General features: G+C 41.0%; 1 protein-coding gene across 2 annotated transcripts; it reads right to left on the bottom strand.

The window, feature by feature from the left end:
• Positions 1 to 1266: 1266 nt before the first annotated feature.
• wdr26a (WD repeat domain 26a) lies at positions 1267 to 17998 on the bottom strand. 2 transcript variants are annotated; one of them, XM_085802980.1, is made up of 15 exons: positions 17651 to 17997; positions 17341 to 17620; positions 15800 to 15899; positions 15631 to 15687; positions 14684 to 14820; positions 12672 to 12769; positions 11416 to 11572; positions 10341 to 10479; positions 10090 to 10230; positions 7733 to 7852; positions 6243 to 6388; positions 5257 to 5335; positions 4881 to 5010; positions 3318 to 3512; positions 1267 to 1408 (listed from the first exon to the last, which is right to left on the bottom strand). In XM_085802980.1, exons 1-15 carry the CDS (start codon positions 17790 to 17792, stop codon positions 1386 to 1388), a joined length of 1944 nt encoding a protein of 647 aa, XP_085659106.1. In that variant the 5' UTR covers positions 17793 to 17997; the 3' UTR covers positions 1267 to 1385. The 2 variants fall into 2 exon arrangements, with proteins under 2 accessions (XP_085659106.1, XP_085659105.1); XM_085802979.1 differs by having other exon boundaries at positions 17341 to 17998.
• Positions 17999 to 22240: the final 4242 nt, after the last annotated feature.

The raw sequence follows: 22240 nt of genomic DNA, 5'->3' as shown, positions 1-22240 counted from the left end.
TAGATTCATCCGCTGCTGAAAATAGTCCCTAATAAAGTCGCTATCTCCTCCTGTTTGATTTTAAAAAAGAAAAAAGAAAAGAAAAGTGAATTATTAGTGAATCCAGATATTTGTAACTCCAGCCTCATCATCTTTTGAAGCTGAGGTTGTAAGGGGAAAAAACATCTGGGAGCGTCTCCTTCATTATTAAAGCTCCATGTGAGGTGCATAATAATAATAATAATATAATAATAATAATTTAAAAAAACAAAGCAAAAAAAACAAACACAGTGATGGTAAATGAAACTTAAAACAACTGTAACAACTAAAAAAAAAAGAAGAAAAAAAACCCAAAAAGGAGAATAAAGCTGCAACGGAAACAGAAGTAAAAGAGTAAAAGAGAGGGAGCGACATCAGAAAGAAGAAGGAAGAGGGAGGAGGAGGAGGAGGTGGAGGAGGAGGAGGAGGAGACTCAGGTCGTCCAGAGGTAACAGCAGCAAAAACCACCACTCAACACATTTAATAGATATTATGATACTATACTGCAAGTGTAAAAAAAAAAAAAAAAAAAAAACACGAGTCGCCATCAAACACATCGTCCTGTGCAACATGCTCATCATCATCAACACCTCCTCCTTCTCCTCCTCCTCCTGCTCCTCCTTCTCTGGCTCTACTCAGATAAAAGCAAACAAACAAAAAAGTTCTGTATTTAAAAAAAAAAAAAAAAAGACAATATAACAAGATTTTTTCTCTTCTTTTTTTAAAACAAACGCATCAAACTCTTCTTCAAGTGAGCGACGGCTGTTAAAATGTTCCTGCAGGTAAAATCTCTTTCAAAGCTTCAGGAGGAGAACGAGACGAGACGCCACCGTCGCCGTCGCCGTCGCCTACGGTAACGCTAGTCAGTCAGTGAACTACTCATCATCATCATGAATAAATAATGTAGCTGATAATAAATAAGAGGAGGTGGGCAGATGGGTGGGTGGGTGGGTTGGTGGTCCTGGATGGTGCTGAGGGAACAGACAGGTCCAGACAGGTGAGTGGGTCAGATACTGGAGGTCCTAGAGCCACGAGTCCACCCTCCTTTTTCAGAAGAAGGAGAAAGAGGAGGAGGAGAAAGAGGAGGAGAAAGAGGAAGAGGAGGAGGAGGGGGCTCTGCTCTGTGTCATGTGACCCAGTCTGACATCATCGTCTCTGTGTTGTGGCGTCCTGACACACGGAGGATCAGGAGGAGGAGGAGGAGGAGGAGGAGCTCCAGGAAGAAGGAAGAAGCTGTCCAATCAACTCAAAGATTTTCTCCCCCCACCACCATCTCCCCTCCTCCCTCCTTCCTCCTCCCGGCTTCATCCGTTCAAGTGTGTAGAGAGTCTTAACGCTCCTCAGGGCGTCGCGGGTCCAGCGGCTCATCAGCTGTCCATGCTGCAGCACTCTGACGGGACACGAAGGAGACACACAGTCAGAACCAGATCAAACCAACATCTGGATCGTTATTATTCACAGTCTAAACTCCACCTTCATCTGAACCACAGAGAACTCATCTCACTCCATTTCAAACTGGATATATACTGTACATACAGCGGGGAAAATAAGTATTGAACATGTCAACATCTTTCTCAGAAAATATATTTCTAATAGAGCCACTGACATGTAAATGAATGACCGATATTAAGACGACTACCAACTTGTTTAAATGCAATCAAATGTAAGGCGTAGAATGTAAGATGTCACAGCACCAATGTGCTGTTGTAAGTATTACTGCAAACACGATGTATTAAGATGTCTATTTGACTGATATGATATTGAAAATGTGATATGTTTTTTACATCTCTTTTCGATGTATGGTACTTCGGACCCCAGGAAGACTAGCTTGTGCCATTGGCATCAGCTAATTGGGATCCTTTTAAATAAATAAATAAATGAAATGTTCACCAGATGTTGGCAACAACCCAAGTGAAGTAATGCATACATACAAAGAAATCCAAACATTTATGTCCATAAATTAAGTAATGTGTAATAAAGTGAAACGACACAGGGAAGAAGTGTTGAACACATGAAGAAAAGGAGGAGGTGCAAAAAGGTTTGGAAAGACAAGAAAGCAGCTGCAGTCTGTCAGTATTTAGAAAGTCATCCTGTCCCCTGTCAAAGCAAAGAGCTTCTCCAGACCTTCAGAAACTGATGTTGCACAACATCCTGATGGCATCGGTTACAGACGTGTTTGAATGCACCGTTTTATCTGTTAATACATAAAAAGAACGTTATTTCACCATAAACTGGCCACGACCAGGTCCTCACAAGATTTCTGACAGAGTCAAAAGAAAACTAAGAGTTGTCAAAGAGCAAAGGATCACTGACAGATAGATTTAGAGAGACCTGCAATTAGCAAGTACAGTTATACCAAAAAACAATGAGTAATGCATTTAACCACCATGACCTCTATGCTGCTCACCATTTTTTTTTAACTTAAATTTATACAGCTTTTTCTGATAAGTTGATCCATAAGAAGATATAGTTGGAAGATATCACTTTATTTATTAGATAACAACATTCAGTAGCTAATTTGTGACAAATAAAATAAATACTGAGCATGAAAAAATAACTTAACCCAATGAACTTAATAACCTATGTTAAGAATAAGAGATTTTTTGTATTGTGATGGAAAAATATGTTCATTTAACCATGTTGATTATGTCTTGTCTTGCAGGAAAGTTTTGTGAGAACCTGAACAGTTTAAAATCGGCCTTGAAGATAGTGGAGGTATGCAAACAGCTCTGAGAGGTTATGTTTTGAAAACATCTTCATGCAATGTAAGAGATAACTTGGCCGTTGCTAGGCAGTATGACGTGTCTTATGAGTATTCTCCATTGTGGGATAGTTCAACATTTTGGCAAATTGGCCCATTGCCATAATCCCTATAGTCATAGCAGTAGGTTTGTTACCTTTAATTGTCGGTGCAAGCTGTTTTTAGAATGGCGGAGCAGAGCCCCGAGCTGCTCAGAGCTACGCTACGGAGGCTAATGGGATTTCTTGGTTTTCCTCATCAACTCATCAAATACACAATCCAACAACTCCAAAACGCTCTGGTGGACAAGTTGTGACCTGCACATTCACCACGCTATGAGATAATAACAGAACGTTACCAGACAGAGTTGTTTTAGAGGTAAATTCATGCAAAACCGCTGATGTGCGTTACCTTCAGGGGCAGTTTTTCATCAAGCAGTCTCTGAATTTACCTCTAAAACAACTCTGTCTGGTAACGTTCTGTTATTATCTCATAGTGCGGTGAATGTGCAGGTCACAACTTGACCTGTTCTGTGCAGTCAAACCTGTGGTGTTCGTACCGTTGAGCCCCTCTGTGTCCTGGACGTCCAGGAAGGGGGCGGGTCCCCAGATGCGGACGGTGCCGTCGTCTGAGGCACTGGCCAGCAGCCCGGGCAGGACGGGGTTCCAGCTCACACAGTTGACCGTGCGGGTGTGACCGGTGAGCTCGGCGATGGGCAGCTCGCTGCGCCGGTGCCAGATGTAAACTTTGTGGTCTGACGGGAGACGGGAGACACAGGGTTTAGACTTACAGTAAAGGGAGATGGTGTGAATGTGTGACAATGTTACCCATAAGCCCTTTCTCTGCAGAGATGTTCACATTTCAGTTCTGTGCAAGACTTGTGCTGCGTTCGAGACAACTTGGAACTCAGGTTTTTCCGACTTCCTACTTGAAAAAGTGCAACCAAACACCAACTCATGTCGGAGCTCTCTCTCTCTTTCTCGAGAAAGTCAGAGGAAAAAAATCTCCCCCGACTTCTCTGAGAATCAGTTGTCTGACGTCCAAACATCGATTAACATACATTAAAACGTTATGAAATACAGTATACAATATTTACTGATATTTACAGGTGATCTACTGATGTTGCGGAACACAGTGAATTGAGGTTGTTATTTATCTTATTTTAAATAATCCGTTTCATTAGGCTATTTTATTTATTTATCCATTTATTTCATTTTTTGTTTTGATTTTGTGCCCTTTTTAAAGGGATAGTTCAACATTTTGGCAAATTGGCCCATTGCCATAATCGCTATAGTCATAGCAGTAGGTTCATTACCTTTAATTGTAGGTGTAAGCTATTTTCAGTACGGCGGAGCGCAGCAGCTGGCTGCTCAGAGCTACGCTATGGAGGCTAACGGAATTTCTTGGTTTCCCTCATTAAACTCATCAAATTCAACATCCCAAACCTCCACAGCGCTTTTGTAGACAAGTTGTGAGCTGCACAACCACCACGCTATGAGATAATGACGGAACGATACGAAACGGAGCCGTTTTCGAGGTAAATACAGGGTAAATATGGAGACCGCTTGCTGAAAAACTGTCCCTGAACGCAACGCGCATCAGCGGTTTTGTATGAATTTACCTCGAAAACGGCTCCGTTTCGTATTGTTCCGTCATTATCTCATAGCGTGGTGGTTGTGCAGCTCACAACTTGTCTACAAAAGCGCTGTGGAGTTTTGGGATGTTGTATTTGATGAGTTTAATGAGGGAAACCAAGAAATTCCGTTAGCCTCCATAGCGTAGCTCTGAGCAGCCAGCTGCTGCGCTCCGCTGTACTAAAAATAGCTTACACCTACAATTAAAGGTAATGAACCTACTGCTATGACTATAGCGATTATGGCAATGGGCCAATTTGCCAAAATGTTGAACTATCCCTTTCATGTTTTAATGCCTTATGTGAAGCACCGTGAAAGCAACGTTTGTCCCTGTTCGCTGTCTTTTTGGTTATTCTGGCGTGGTGCATCGTCTCAAACGCTTTGAAGTCGGAACTCTGAGTTTTCAAGTGGGAGATGCCGCGTTGTCTTGAACGCAGCATTAATTTGAGAGTTTCTACTGATGATGGTTGATGATGATGCTGTGTCACCTTCGCTGCCACTGGCGATGAAGTCTTCGTTGTGGCCTCCGAGGCAGGAGTGGATGGTGTAGAAGCCCTGGGTGACGCCCTGGTACTTCCTCACCAGCACCCGGTCGTGCAGATCCCACAGGTGAACTCCCTGCAGAGCAGAGAGGAGTTAACTGGAGGAGCTGGTTCTGGATCAGCTCAGGTGAGGGACTGGGTTCACACTCGGTCAGTCGGTCAGTGAGTCAGTCAGTGAGTCAGCCAGTGAGACACTCAGTCGGTCGGTCAGTGAGTGAGTGAGGGAGTGAGTGAGTGGGTGAGTGGGTGAGTCGGTCAGTCGGTCAGTGAGTCAGTCAGTCAGTCGGTCAGTGAGTCGGTCAGTGTGGTACCAGCTGCTCACCTGGGTCGCAACATTCAGCAGAGCGAGCCTCCCGTTCTTGGACACGGTGAAGGACATGATGGGATGGTCCTCCTGCACTCTGCAACAACACAACATGACACAACATGAAAGATAGAGATAGAGATAGATACAGTAGAGAGATCTGATCCTAGACAAGGAGTCAGGAAGATGTCTAGCAGTCTGGCTTTAGAAAAACTGACTTACAGGGAGGGAAGAGGGAAAAGTCTTTCTTTTATTTTTTGAACAACCTGAAAATATAAATGCCTGTAATTAGAATTAGATTGAGACAGTCCAGAGTGGCTTGTAAGGTAAATTAAGCTTATAAAAAATATTTTTATAAGCTTAATTTATTGTGTATTAGGTATTATATGTTTACCCATATGGATGTGTATGCATGGGGTATGTGTCTACAGTATGTACATATAACTTCCCTGTGTATAAGTTTGTATTTGTGCAAACTATTAATAATAATGATTTATTTAAAGGGATACTTCACCCAAAATCAATAATTCACCAATCATCTACTCGCTGTCATGCGTCATCAAAACGCTTTAGGAGTTCCAGGGGGGGTCCGACTGGCAACAGATTTTCATATAATGGTGGTGGATAGAGTTCACTTTTGAATCGTTTAAAACACACTCTATGAAACATCCAAATATCCAAAAAACCCAAAAAAGTAGATGATTGGTAAATTATGGATTTTGGGTGAAGTATCCCTTTAATGTATTTCTATATATATGTCTATTATTATTAATATGTGTTTTATTTATTTTTATTCTTTGTCTTCTGAGACTGTTTTTGCGAAGGGAAGGGAATGTTGTGTTATTAAGATTGTTTGTTTGTTGTCTATTCAAATAATCAAAATCGATTAAGAAAGTGTTGAATAAAACAAAAACAAACACAGAGAGGCTGCTGCTTCAGGACCAGAAAAACCAGAACCAGAACCAGAACCAGAACCAGAACCACAGCCTCAGAGTCCGACTTACATGTTTCTGTCCGTCAGGTCCTCGAAGTTGTATCCTCGGATACGCTGGTGGGTGTCGGAGGCGAGGACGGTCCGGCCGTCACTCAGACACCACAGGCACTGCACTCTGACGCCTTCCCACGAGTCCAGCAGGTTCCCATCCAGGTCCTGGGAGGCAGCAGGAGAAAACACCAAGCATTAACTTAATCAATAATTAAAGAACAGGATCAATGATGGACGGTGGACCCGTCCAACACAATTTAGTTTTATTACGTTTTATTAAAACCTGAGCAGCACAAACTCTCTCTGTTACAAACCTGTGGTTATTGATCATCTATTAGTCCGAACCTGGGGGGATCAATCGGAGACTGTACAGACCTCCAAACCCTTCATATCCCTTATAAAAACCCACCTGTTTAAACTGGCTTAATATATAATTAAGTGTCTAATTTCTGTTCTTTTATGTTTGAGTTTTATTTATTTTATTTTATTTTTGACATTGTTCTGTATTCTAATTTGCACATGTAAGCGTCTTTGAGCAGCGTTATAAATAACATTTATTATTATTATTAGTGAAGAAAATGAATAACATCTGTCCCCAGAGGATGAGTCGTCTGTGGACTAAAACTATATTTGAAACTTAATTTGGTTACTGTATCGTAATGGAATTGTTTCAGTATTATTCCGTAAGTAAATTGTTTTTTATTTTACTTTTGTTTGTTTTTATGTTTGGTGTATTAATTTCTGGCTATTACATTTTATATTTCTATTTGAATGGTGATATGTATTCATAAAAAATAACAGAAAATAACTCTATGGCTGCAGCTGGTTTTTATTTTTCATCATCTATTATAGTTTTCCTCACAAATCTGGTCCATAAAATATCAGAAAATAAACACTGGCATATGACCTGAAGAGTCCTGAGGATCCTATTATATTAATTAGAGTCACACTTAATGGAGCCTGTTAATCAAGTTTGTTTATACTACATAACGTTAGAATTAGCAGCTGTTCCACTACTGTTGTAATTTCAATGTATTTATTTATTAAGAAATGGGACAGTACATATTAATAGACATTTATAATGTAAATATGAATGAGATTACAGCCATATGGCTAATTTCCATCTCTTGTATTTGTATTTACAACACAAGATGTTATAGTATGTATAGTATTTTGATACTGAAAATCACAGCGTTACATCTGTACTGCTAAAAACACAGCTTCTAATTCTAATGTTGGCTATGTAGCAATAGCAAAATGTACACAAAACAGTTTGTAGCTGCAGGTTTGAGCAGGTTTTTTGTTTGACAGAATCACATTTCAGCTCCTGTGGTGAACAAACAAGAAGCTTTTCAACATTCAGCCCAAATTCAGGAGGAACTGCTCAGATGATCCCAGAGAGCCGGTGCAGACTGCGTGTTTGGAGCGATGTGATTAGTCTGTAGCAGCCATGACACGTGTGTGTGTGTGCGTGTGTGTGTGTGTGTGTGTGCAGTGACAGATACTCACACACTGGTAGAACTGGCCTCTCTGGCCTCCTGTGACGAAGCGTTTACCATCTGGGTTCCAGGCCACGCTGGTCAGGCTATCCTCATGGGACTGACTCATCTTAGTCCGCAACTCCCCCGTCTGCACAGCGCGAGAGAAAACACACACACATCAGACCACACACACTCTCATCATTCTACGACACTGTGATAGTAATGTGACCTTATAATCAACAGAAAACAGGCTCTTATAGGTTCAAAGTGTTTGTGACTCGACAGTAACACATGTAATATTTAGATTTGTCTTTTATTATTGCAGCTTTAGGGTGTTTTTTTTAAGTTAAGACAGAGAAGCTGTGACATCCAGGATGAGGAGCTTTAGGTTTTGAAGTTTAATGAGCTACAAAAACCCACAGATCACTGTCAGCGTCTCTGCAGCTCCTCTCAGATCTAAGCTTCACTCCCACTGACCTGGTTTCCCCCTCCAGCAGCAGCAGCAGCTGTTTCTCCCTCCACTGACTCCAGACTACAGATGCACCCGTTACAATTTTCAGATTTTCTTTCTAACAACAACAACATTTTGTCTCTTTTCTTTACAGAGTGTTTACAGCGTGCGTTGATAATTATTAAAACTCTGACTGATCATTTTTAGACGCAAGATAAAGTGACAGAATGATTCTCATTGTTGTTGATGCCATAATAAAATACACATTATAGCTGATTAACATGTTTTTCTGTCCTTTGAAGGTGTTGTCTTATCTCCATCCTAAGTTTCTTCAGACCTGGGGACTCTTTGCACTTTACAATTTAGATATCTGTTTACGTTCTGTGTACAAGTCTCAACATTAATTGTTACATAACCAACATTTGCCACATGAATACTTGTAATGTGTGATATTCATAAATGCCAATCAAGTGTTAATCATGAAAAAAAAGATCTGGGGACTCTTTATTAAACATATGAGGAGGAAGAGGTGTTTTATTACAGTAAATTAGACTATATTGTGTTGCATTGTACTATCTGTGATCCACCAGGTTAATTTTATTTACTTGCCTTCTTTGACCTCTGTGTCTTAACAGCACCAACTTAAATGCTGATATTTATGGTCATTTCAGTAATTGCACGGATCGTTGTGCATGTGCTTCTTAACTGTGAGCTTGCAGTTTTATTTTGTTATGTTTTGTTCTCTAGATTTTTATATTTTCTCCTTCCTGTTGTGAAAAAACTAAAACAAAAGGAAAATCTACTGTCTCTTTTAATAAACACCGCAGTTCTAAGTGTCGTGTTGTATGTTGTTCATATTTTCCTGGTTGTTCCTTCGCTTCTTAATTTGGTTTTGCAGGTTTTTTTCGGTTTTGTCTCCTCCACCCACACGGTTGAGTTGGCATAATGTGTGTGTCTGTGTGTGTCTGTGTGTGTAGCTGTGTAGCTGTGTGTGATGAAATAGTGGCCAGAACTACAGAGATAAACGACTGAATCATGAATCTACACTGACAGGGTCATAATTCATTCTGTTTGTTAATGGGATCAGATGTTTCTTTCAGACTTTAATCTCCTCTGGAGTCTCTATCTTGTACTCAGATCACTGTCGGCAAAACAAAACAAAAACCGTGTTTGTTTTATATTAAATCTGGGGATTAGGCGATCTGAGTCTCCTACTGTTACACCTCTGATATTTATCTTAGACTTCTCTGACTGTGTGTGTGTGAGGTAGGGATGTCACGATTACTTGTTTTCACAATTAATCGTGGTATTAAACGGCAAAAAGGATTCCTAAATTCCACCACTTCCCAAAAAAGATTATATTGGAACGATGTAGGCAGAAAAAATTGTTGTATTGTATTTCTTTGTCTACCAGCAAGCACCTTTTAATCTGTTATTTTGCCCAGCAGACACAGTAGCTTCTTTTTAAAGTATTTTTTATGAATTGTGTATTTTATTCTTTGTATAATTTCTTGCATAGCTATGTATATATTTATTTAGTATTTAATGTCCTGCTTTTTCTTCTTTTTAAGGCTGCTGTCACAAAATAATTTCCCCTCAGGGATAAATAAAGTATAATCTAATCTAATCTAATGTGTTCCATAATAAAGGTAAATACTTGGATACTAAACGTAACATTGAATTGATAGGAATTTAAATGTTAGCTTGTCCTTTGTATTAAAAAAAAGCAAACAAAACAAAACAAAAAACGATTAAAATAAACGTAAACATTTGGTATAGATGACAATTTATGACCTGAATACTTCAAACACTTCCCCTGAGGGTTAATAATTGGTCATATATTAATAGATACTTGAAATACTGTGGTAAACAATTAATGAATGCATAATAATTGTGATAATAGTTAACACCGTGATTATTATTATTATTATTACCTGTACGTTCCACAGCCACAGCTCGGAGCAGTCGTCCGGTCCGCAGGCGATCAGGTAGGTGTCGTCGGGGCTCCAGGCCAGGTACGAGACCCCGTAGGCGTGACCCTCCAGAGTCTTCATCAGCTTCAGCTGCTGCGTTTCCTGTTCACACACACACACACACACACACCGTCATCAAACCTGTGACCTCAGCTCAGGAAGAAGAACTGAAGATGATGATGATGATGATGAAGACGACTGAGTGTGATCACCATGTCCACGTGCCACACGATCACGGTGGTGTCTTTGGACCCGGTTGCCAGTTTGGTGCCGTTGTTGGAGAACTTGCAGAACCAGACTTCGTTGCAGTGTTCGGTGAGAATCTGCTGAGTGTAGCAGGGGAACTGTTTCCTACAGATAAGGAAACACACACACAGTGTTAGTACTGGGTCGGTTAAATTCCTCATTTTAAATTTCTTCCTCTCATTACTTTTTAACTTTCAATTTGAAGGCAGAAATAAATGAAATCAAACCAATAAAACACATCGGCTTTCTTTTATGGTTTTATGACTTTGTTGCTCTCGTTAAATACAGTCTTTATTATTACTGAATTTATCAATGAGTCCTGCAGAGCTGTAGTGAAGATATTTCATTTGTTTTCTGTTTTACTATTGTTCTTGTAGTTCTTTCTCACACTCGCCAACACTTTTGCTGCATTTAAGACAACTAGCAACTTGTAAAATTTAACCGAACAGCATCAAACTCGGAAATTACAGGTGTCATCTCAGAGCTCCGATTTTCCGACTTGATGTCAGCGACAGCAACAAAACTTGGTGTCCCGCATCGCCGTTAATGGTAAGAATGAGATTTGTTATTTGTCGATGTTTTCATGCATCTTCATCTGCTCCTAAAATAAACATAAATTGCTACTGCATATATTTTTCATGTTCAGCAATCAGCCACAATATGCCAAACGCTATGATGCTGGAAGTCGGAAATTTCAGAGTTGGAGTTTGTCCTGAACGCAGCATTTACTCTCAATGCTGCCTGTGGATCAATATGAACCTCACAGAACCAGCAAATACACAACCCTGTTATTTTTTTATATAGTCACTATATAAAAGTGGGGCCATTTTATTAAATAATATGTATCTGATTGAATAGAAACGACATGAAATCGATTGTGTATTCCTCTTCCATATTGCCATTATTGGTAACTGTTTTATAAAAGCAATACATCACTCCAGTCCGTGGTATACACTCATTATATGGCCTGTCATGATGTATTGCTTATTGCTTATTGCTTGTGTGTGTGTGTGTGTGTGTTGTGTGTGTATGTGTCTGTACCGGCTGCAGGCGTGGTCCAGGAGCAGGGACACAGAGTCCAGTCCACTGTCCAGCTTAGTGTTGTGGTAGAGGCAGCGCTCCCTCTGCAGCTCCACCGCCTGCTTCAGCAGAGTCTGCAGACGGCGAGGAGGCAGCATCACCGAGGGAGGCAGGTAGGCTGCACGCACACACACACAAACACACACAAAAACATACATATTTGATTAATTTTGTTTCCTATTTAACCTTTAATTGTGTTACATCCATCATAGGGAACATTATGAATGAATCAACCACAGTGTGTTTGTGTGTGTTGACTGTGTCTTCACCGAAGCATGTTGGACACACAACAACAGCTGAGTCTTTCAGTCTGTGTCACATGAGGTGAATATTCAACTGAATATCTTTCTAATGTGGCTGTTAAAAGTTTTACACTTGAATAAGAAGATAAAACATCTCAGTGTAGTGACTCTTTTATAACAACAGGTCGGTGTCAGCCAATCAGAAGAGAGGAGGCTCTGAACCTCTCTTCTGATTGGCTTCTGGCTGTTTTCTGAGTGATTCAATAAAAATAGAGCAGATTTTAGAAGAAAAAAAAAAAATCCTGCAAAGTGTTGGATGGTGAATGGGTCCATGTTGTGGGCGGGGCTTAGAGTGAGTCTGTTGTGACATCACAATGTGACAGGAAGTCCTGACAGCTGGTTTTTAAAGGCTCAGTTTCTGAATACAGGCTGTGTGCATTTCTCTGTGGACTGAGGCTTTGATACTTTCACAGTATTAATATAGAACCTAGAGCTGCTTTATAATCACACTACACATGGACATCTACCTTTATACTGTATGGAGCTTTAACACAAACATCTACCTTTATACTGTATGGAGCTTTAACACAAACATCTACCTTTATTTTGAAGAAGCTTTAATAGAAACATCTATCTTTAGACCTAATGGAACCTTTACAAAATGAACTTCGATTTGTAAATCGTACCTAAAGATCTTTAATATATATAGTATATTGTCAATAAGATGTTATATAAACGCTTGTTTGCAGAGCTCTCTCAACAACTCTGTGTGTATTAATCCACCTGAATCTCATCTACACTTGATCTCGACAGGAAACGTGCTGATGTCCTGCTGCAGCTGCAGGGTTTTCACAGTGAGTAACGGCTAACAGGTCAATATACAGTACACATACAGTGACAGCTCATGGAGAGTGTTAACTACATGAGTGTGTGAGTGTGTGTATGTGAGTGAGTGAGTCACACTGTACTACTCACTCTGCAGCTTGTCCAGCAGCTTTGTTCGGGATGCCGTGCCTTTCCCCTCCCACTCTGCTTTGGCTCGTAGGTCCTCTGCATGGCTGCACATCAGGTACCTGCAACACACAGTGACATCTTCTCATTAACACACACACACACACACACACACACACACATCTGATTTCACTAAGCCCCTCCCCTGTCAATATTTTCATGGTCCACAGCAGATTTTTGATTTAGGATAAACATTTCAGCACTTCCGTTGAGTCAGGATCAGTCTGTTCTGGACAACTACTATTTTTTTCCATGACAAAGCTCTTTGTGTCTCGGAGTCTGGTCAGAGTGAACGCAGCCTTCCTGGAGGTGTTAATCAAATTCAGTACAGGACGTCAGGAGGACAAACTGTCTCCACCCTGCTGAGGAGCATCAACACACAACAGAGGGCTCACATCTTAAAGAACAATTCCAGGCAAATTCAACCTGGGGCTCTGGTTTCCTAATATTTTAGGTCTAAAAGAATGAATCTGAAGATTTTCTTATTTAACGTCTCCTGTTGTGCAGTAGTTGTGTCTATCCCTGCATCGCAACAGCAGCGTATAATGGGAAAGGACGGATCTTAGACTGTTTACTTCCCCCAAAACTGCAATTTTTTTTCACTGACAGCGTCACATGGCTTCACACATACACCGAGGGGTTTGTTTACTTCAAGAAAGATGACATAGTATGTAAACGGAGCTGTAGTACAAAGTCTTGCACAAGAGTCAAGTTGACGTGCTCAGTATGTTTACAGGCAGTGGTTGGAATAACGGCGTTATAACATAACCGTGCTACTTTATTTTTTTACGGGTTAGGGAGGGAAGTCCAAGTAATTTGACACATTTGAGCATTTTATAAAAAAAAAAGTAACACAATAGTTACTTTCCTTGTAATTAATTACTTTTATTATGTTCTCAGTTTTTCAGAGTAACCTGCCCAACACTGTTTACAGGCAGATTTACTTTCACTGCTACGAAGACGTGGTGCCTCTGAGTTGATATTCCTTTGTTGATAAAACAAATGGGAGCTTCAGACGACCTGTAAACATAGTGAGCCGTTAACTTGACTCTCATGCAAGACTTTGTATTACAGCTCTGTTCACAAACATGTCGTCTTTCTTGAAGTAAACAAACCCCTCGGTGTACGTTTGAATAGCTATCTGACGTTGTCTGTGAGAAAAAGCTGCAGTTCTGTGGGAAGTAAACAGCCTAAACAGCCTAAGATCGGTCCAGCGATGTGGGGACAGACACAACTACTGCAGAACAAAAAGAAAATCTTCAGATTCGTTCTTTTAGACCTAAATATTAGGAAACTACAGCCCCAGGTTGAATTTACCAGGAATTGTCAGTAGATAATGATTGATCATCATCGATACCACTGATAAGGAAATGCACAGTTGGCACATTTCTCGCTCCTGTGCTGTGGAGCGTTAGCCTAGAAATCCAGACGCACCCTAGCGGCAGCAAATATATTTGCTTCGTAGGTGGGTCTAGAAACGAGCCATAGGAACTTTTTGAGTCTCGAACACCGTTTGTGTTCACCAATCACAGCGCTCTATCTGTTTAGAGAGTCGTTGGGTGGGCTTAACGCAATGACGACATACATTTTAATTGGCTTGTCAGGCTAACGTCATCCTGCTCTTTGCTCTGATTGGTCGTAGCGCTACCCTATTGCGTGCAGAGGCAGTTTGAAAGACAGCCTTCATCCCGCCCCCTGGATTGAGCCGAGGTCTACCGGTCGTTGCCAGACTAGACATTTTAGTGATATAGTCTGGCTTGTCAGGCTGGTGGAGTGTCACATGCATGAAGGATCGGTGGAGACAGAAACATGAAGAACTGTCTCCAAGTGGTTGATAAAGGTCTTGTTGAACTCCAGCCCTGACATTCAACACCTCAGTTTAATAACTCCATGCTACCATCAGTGTGACTCAGCTTCCTGTCTGTCTGTCTGTCTGTCTGTCTGTCTGTCTGCTGGAGGAGGAGGGAGGAACTGACCCGCTCAGGATGTGGATCCGCTCCGTGTTGTACTTGAGGGGGGTGAGCTCGGCTCTGAGGACCTGCAGCGCCTCCAGGACCTTCCCGTCCTCCAGATATTCCAGGTACTTCTGCTGCAGCAGGAGGAACTTCATCCTCTGAGGACGACAGAGAGAGAGAGAGGGGAGACAGCGGTCATCAATGACGGTTTATTTTTTATATTATTGCAAAAAAAAATTTGTGAAATCTTGATCCATTTGCTATAACCTAGTTTTCACACCTAAAATCAGCTGGTTTCACAGAGACAGTTTTATTTTACTGATATTTTAGCACATTTTCATCATCTCCGTCCATCACTGTGTGTCTACGACGTCTACTGTTGTTTTTGTGACAGACTGTCAATCACAGGGAGAGACTCTGTCCTGTTTGTCTTCTTCTCTGACACAGGCGTGGTGATGATGAAATAAAAACAGACTTTGGACGTTTGTGACAGAAACTGCAGGACTGAAATAAAAAAAACAAAAAAAACAGACCACCTCACAGTTTCACCGCTGCATTTCTGGAGAATTTCTGTTGTTGTGTATCTGTTTAAGTGTTAAATGTCTAGAGCAGACGAGTGTGCAGATACACTGACAGCAGCCTGTCTGTTCGGGTTTAGTCTTTGTGTTTGACAGCATCCAACATCCAGAATGAACCAGTGAGGCAGTGTGTACGTGTGTGCGTGTGTGTGTGTCAGCTCAGACCACTGAGCTCCAGAACCATTTGGATTTGCACAGACTTAGCAGCATCATGCTTCATGTGGTTTTTGTTCAGGGATTTGCAACAGTTGCTGCGTTTCCCTGAGGTTTTTTTTTTCTTTTTTATGAGAAACTAGTGGTAGTTTCGCCTGTTTTCTTTCAAACATTTGCAACGAATCTGAAAACAGCCTGTGAGAGAGTGGACCGACGGCTGCTGGACTTGTCACTTACCACAATAGCACTTGGAGAGTGCATCAAGGCCTTCAGCTCGTTCAGATCGCTCTCAGCCTGAGTGAAGAGAGAAAGAAGGACCGACGTCAGATTCACCACGTCAGAAACATAAACAATGTTTTTTAGTTGATAAACAATAAATAAATCCATATTATTTCCCATGCTGCACCTTGTCCCACTCTCCTTCCATGACGTGGTTGCGAAACTTGGTGGCGGACGGGTGCTCCAGTCTGCAGCCGGACTCCTGCATCAGGAGGTCCACCGTCTGACTGTGGACAGCGGAAAAGATCAGTTAAAATCAATAATCAATCACAATCAGTCACTCACGACCAAGTTCTGACACGTTCGTTCACTGTCGTCATGTGACCGACTGATAAAATAACATGTGACAATGTGCAGAGCGGACTGAGGCACAGGTTTAATTCTGTATTTATGAGCAGACATCAGAACAATTAGTCAATTAATTCACTAATTGATCAACTGACAGGGAATTGATCAATAAGATTTCTTGGTTTTTAATTTTATATTATTGTAAAGTAGATTTTGAAAAAATCATTAATCAGCTGACAGGTTGGTCAGCTGAGTCAGCACATGAGTAAGTTACACAACATATTTAAATCACAATAACTCCCTTTTGTCCCTCAACAGCTCCCATTGAAAAGACCATAACAACACAGGAAGGTCAGCTCTACAAAGCTCCAGCACTTTATTTTGTATTTAGTTTAGTGGGCAGCGTTTATGTAGATAAAACCTGGTTTTATAAAATAAATCTTTTGTGTGTGGAGATGTGGTGCAATAAAACGCTGTACAGCTATCAATCACTATCAATACCAATACATCAACTCCTTCAGCTAAGAGTAATCTTTAAATTGACTTCTTAGTATTCCTTGTATTGTTTTATTTATTATTATTATATTATCCATGATTAACTATATTGTATTTTTTCTTTTTTATATAACTGTACAGCACTTTGGTCGACTGAGGTTGTTTTTAAATGTGCGTTACGACCAACACTGTGTATATAATTTTATTCTAATCTTATAATAACTGTATACCGTATATTCCTGACACATTTTGTTACATAATAACTATATGTTTGTCTTTTATTGTTTTTATAACTCTATATTTGCATATTCTACTTTTTTTTTTTTTACATTGTATTTTGAAAATGCTACTGTAACAACCAAATTCCCCATGTGTAGGATAGGATCAATAAACGGTCTTGTGGTTTATAAATAAACTGTCACTTGACTTGACAAATAATAATTGATAAAACAGTCTGATTGGTCTACCATCTAGTTGGTGTGACAACACAACAGTGGCTTGGCTGTTTCCATCAGTCACATTACAAGGTCACTACAGTGTATGAACTCAGTAACAGGAGTGTGTGTGTGTGTGTGTGTGTGTGGGGGTCATGGGGTTCATCCTCCCTTCCTCCACATGTAAACACAAGTGTCAGTTCAATCTGCTGCAGTGAACAGGAGGAGGAGGATGATGATGCCACACTTTAAAATAAAACAGGCCTTGCACACAAACACACACACTCCTGACATAACACAAACATGGTGCACACACTGTAGCTGTCTGTAGCTGTTGTTATGTGTTTTGTTTGTTTGTTTTAACTCTCCACCCAGAGGTCACCCCCCCCCCCCTCCTCCTCTGACAGCTGGCCCAGGGACGAGCAGCTGTACTCGGCCTCACTTGACTTACTTGAGACCGAGGTCGTGGAGGTGTTGTCCTATCAGCCTGATGACATCCTCCTCCGACTGAGACAGACGCTTCTTTTTCTTCACGTCCGACGATCCACCACCATTTCCACCTCCACCACCTCCACTGTTGCTGCTGTTATTGGTGTTATTGTTGTTATTATTGGGTGCAGGCTGCGCTGACACTCCGTTGTTATTGTTGTTGCTGCTGACACTGACACTGACAGTGTTGTTGCCGTTGTTGGAGACTGACACCAGCCCGTTGGAGTGAGCTGCTGCTGCCGCTGCTGCCGCTGCTGCTGCTGCCCCACTACCACCACCACCGCTGTTGCCGCTGCTTCCGCCGGAGGACGAGTCACCGTTTTGGGCTCCGTTTCTGCAGGACACCTCTGAATCCCGGTCCTGTTGTCCTCCTCCACCTCCTCCTCCTCCTCCTCCTGCCCCGTTCGCCTGCATGTTGACTTGGGGGGCCCACCACACGACGCGACGCTGCTACACAAACGGCCGATTAAGGGACCTAGCAACGGTGGCAGCAACGGCAACGTTAGCAACGGCACTGCGGGGAGAACAACCGACCGACACCACCGGTCGTCGACAGGCCCACTGACCCAGATGCAAGCCCCGAACTGCCCTGTGCTCTGCTCGGCTCTGCTCCCCCCTCCTCTCCTCCTGCGGCCGAGTCTCGTCTCCGTGTGTATGTGTGTGTGTGTGTCCTCCTCCGCGACGATAACGCCGATTTTTTTTGTGTGTCCCGGCTCGTAGGTCGAAGCGACGGAGGCCACAGTTATTTAGACGACCGCATTTTGCGAGGCTCGGCGGTGGCGCACGGCGCTGTCAGAGCCGCGGTGTAGAGAAGTAGTTTGGGTACAGCTTGTTATTGTTGCTCTCAGACAGCTGCAGCCCTGTTATGGACATGTACGCGGTGACGTCGGCGGAAATTCCTTCACGTCGGCTCGTTCGGTCCGTACGTACGCGCTGCGTCACCGCCAGAGGGCGGCAGAGCGCTGTGAGCGTGAGGTGAGTAACCATCGGTAACCATGGATACAGGCTGCTGCCAGTGAAAAGATTCACAAAGGTGCAATGAAAGTGTCGATTTTGAGATATTAATAATTAATTAATATTAAAGGTTAAATGGCTTTAATTTTCCCAAATAATTAAATCAATAACCAAGAGGTCTTGTTCTCATTACGTTCACTTGTGTTTGATAGACTGAGGCAATGAGTTGTTAAATATGACTGAAATAACCAAAGTAGCCTACCAGTCAAGTTACAAAGGAAAGTAATTAACAAACACACAATTTCAGGCAATGCCCTGCTGTGGAATAGCTAAAGTTGTAGCGGACAATGAAATTGTCAATTATAGATTGAATATTATTAAAGGTTAAATGGCTTTAAATCTTCCCCCAAAACCAATCAATAAATAACTAAGAGGTGTTGTTCTCATTACGTTTACTTGTGTTTGATAGACTGCGAAAGTAGCCTACCAGTCAAGTTATGGAAAGTAACAAAAGTTATATTACGGTAAGCAGGAAAAAAAAAATTGCATATTGGATGAAAAAACAGATAGCCTATGGTCCATCGTGCATCTGTTGGGGTGAATAAAATACTAAAACTGAATATAAGTAGGCTATGTAATTGTAAAGCCTAGGCATGTTCTTTTATGATGATTGTAGCTACCAGCAGCACGGCTCTCTATCCAAACAAAATTTCTCCCACAGGAGAGAAACAAAGTTGACTTTGATGTCCTGAACTGCTTCATCAGAAAATGTATGAAAGTAACACCATTTTAGATTTTATCTAAAACATCATGAGAAGAAACAATCAGGATCAGACAGACAGGACCGACAGAGCAGATCAGAGGTAAATAGATGGTGTTTATTCACAGGCCAGAGTCAGTAGGCTACACAGATAATCAGTCAGGGCTACAGTACAAAAAACGTGAGGCAGCGAGGCAGGTCAAAAACAAGGTCAATACCAAAAAACAGGTCTCACAGATATTATATACAGAAAAGAAGGAGATGAACTGACAAAGACGGACAGTGGACAAGCACAAGAGATGAGACACAGATAATCAGCAATCAAAAGAGAGAGGACTAGACAAGAAGTGGGGAATACACACAGGGAAAGAAAATAAAAGACACAACAAGCACAAGGGGGATGAGACACAGGTGTTTTGTCTGATGATGAGGTTAAGTTGTTGGTTCTTCAGAACACTAAGAAAAAGTATATAAAATAATACACTTTTAACTTTTAAACAGACTTACACTTTTTTTTCCCTCAGCCCAAAACAACTCAGGTTTCGGATTTTGCATTTTCTGGGACAAAAACCGCTTGGCTTCGTCATATAACGGACAAAGAAACACAAAATGCAGTTCATCCTCAATTAGCTACATTTAGATTACATAATGTGCATAGTCTTCCCTCCTCACGTACTGAGTTAAACGTACCTACTTCTATTGCCAGAGGGGAAGTGGGGAATACACACAGGGAAAGAAAATAAAAGACAAACAGGAAACACAAGACAACAAGGAAACAAATCAAACTTTACAGGCCCTGACAAACATGGCACAGATACTGCAAGTTTTGGGGAATATCTTAATGAAAATATAAATATACTTCATTAGTAAATAAAAAAAATACATATTTCCTAAAAAAAAATATAAAAATACATATTTCATTCATTTATACATGCACAAATATAAATATATTTCATTAATAAACACATCAATATGACTATCAAACAACATAACAGTTTTCCCCTTTTAAAAAAGTGCACGTTAAAGGGAGCATGAAGCTGCAACAAGGGCTCTAATAAGCAAGAGTCTGTTCACTTCAAAATCCCCTCAGAGGACTGAGTATTGCACTTAATCATATTGCAGTCTCTGTAACACTTAGATTATTTACTGAGTAGCCTAATACTTCAAGAGTAGAAACAACAGTTAAAGGTAGAGTCTGGAGGTTTGTTTGTTGTAATTTGTAAACAAAACATTCAAAACTGGGCCCATCTTCTCGGGCTCAACTACAGTGCAAACTCTGCAAGGTGCAAACTGATGAGTACCGGAAAATATTCACATATTGACGAGAGGATACTTCGTTCTCGTTTAGCTGTGCTTTCATTACGTGACGAGGACTTCATTGAACGTCACCGCTGTGATGAGAAGTGGTACCGTATATTTTACAGTACCGATTCTCAGTGCATGATTTTATTTTGAAATGATGGACAGTTGTTTTTCAGTCGGTTATTTCAAACGACGGGCTTGAGATACCCCTCCTTTGGTACCGCTTCTCATTTCAAATAACGGAACAGAGAGAGAGAGAAAGAGACAGAGAGAGATAGACGCAGTTAAAAATGTTTTACTCACTGTTTACTTTATAGGCACTAACCGTATTTAGGGTTATATATATTGAAAAAGTAAACTAAGCCTTAAGTCATAATTATGAGATAGAAAAAGTGTTGGGGAGTAACGGATTACATGTAATGGCGTTACACATTTAAAATGCAAAATATGAGTAACTGTATTCCGTTATAGTTACAGTTTAAATAGGTGTAATCTGAATAGTTACTTTCTTTAAAAAAAAGAAGAGGATTACTTGGATTACTTTATTTTACCGCACTACACGCAGGTTGCACTGTGGAGAAGTTATAACCATCAAGGTGGGAGAGGGACGGACAAAACAGCGGCGACACAATTAACCCAGCCCTGCCGGCCGAGAGTGCCCTCATGCGGGGAAAGAAAGGAGGGTTACGTGCTAAACTCAATGTCCGGTCTCTGGTAAACAACATGAATGAACTGCGACAGGATCACGTTTTTAAAAGATCCTGGGCTGTCATGGTGTTTATAATGAGCATGGTTTAACAGCAACGTCACGCTGTTTCCAAAACGACACCAACTTCAGCAGAGAAGTATATTTAAGTACAGTTTTAGTCTTAGCCTACAGATTTAACAGTGGCTCCTGTCATTACTTTATTTTCAAAATATTTTCATGTTGCTTGTCCTACTCAAAAACAAAACCCGTTTTAAATGGTGTAATTTTTCGAAGGTATTCTGCATTCAGTAAGTATGAGAGGTTTAGGGGCTGTAGTCTGGACTGTATAGCCTAGGCCTACTAATTCAATGTGATTGATTGGGATAAAAAAATAAAATAAATGTGGCTGAGTGATCAATAACTAATTAAACTGTGGTTTGACAAATTCCAACACATTTATTAATGCTTTAGTTTAAAGGAGCCACGGTAGCCTATAAGTTCATGCGTAAAATAATTTTGAAGTAATCTAAAAGTAATCCAGAAAGTATTTAGAATACATTACTTTACTTGAGTAATCCAAATACATTACAGATAGGGTAGGGGAATACATTTTAAAAGTAAAAGTAACCCTCCCAACACTGGATAGAAAGTCAAATTAATTTTATCGAAATGTGTTCAATGGCACTTCCCAAACATGGCTTGTGGCTCCCGGTCACGGCAGACTTCACCAGCTGGTGCATTGTGGGATTTATACTTGGCCAAATACCGCTCTGATGCAGTCTTACCGTACGTGTGGGGGTAAAGTGCAAATCAAGCACGCTGCACTTCTGGTCGTTAGTTGGAGAAATGGGACACACTTACACTAAGCCCAAGTGAAGTGCCCAAGCGTGTGATCGAATGTGCATATTGGGACAGGCCCAGAGACACAGAAAGAGAGAGAGAGAGAGAAATAGAGAGAGAGTGAGAGACACTCATAATCATAAAAGACTCTACCTTTAACAATAGTAAAATTGCTGTTTCCTCCTTCACAGTTCACAGACATAATTAACACCATTGGGGCGGTGCAGTGGAGCAGGGCGGTGAAGGTCAGAGTTTAAACGTTGCCTCTCACTGCAAACAAAAAATACAATTAAATCAGTACAATTTCTTAATTACTCT

This window comes from Trachurus japonicus, chromosome 16 (assembly GCF_045865225.1).
Source record: "Trachurus japonicus isolate A0001 chromosome 16, Traja_1.0".
Lineage (NCBI taxonomy): Eukaryota > Metazoa > Chordata > Actinopteri > Carangiformes > Carangidae > Trachurus > Trachurus japonicus.
The sequence above is the reverse complement of the archived record's forward strand: the minus strand, read 5'-3'. Positions and strand labels throughout refer to the sequence as shown.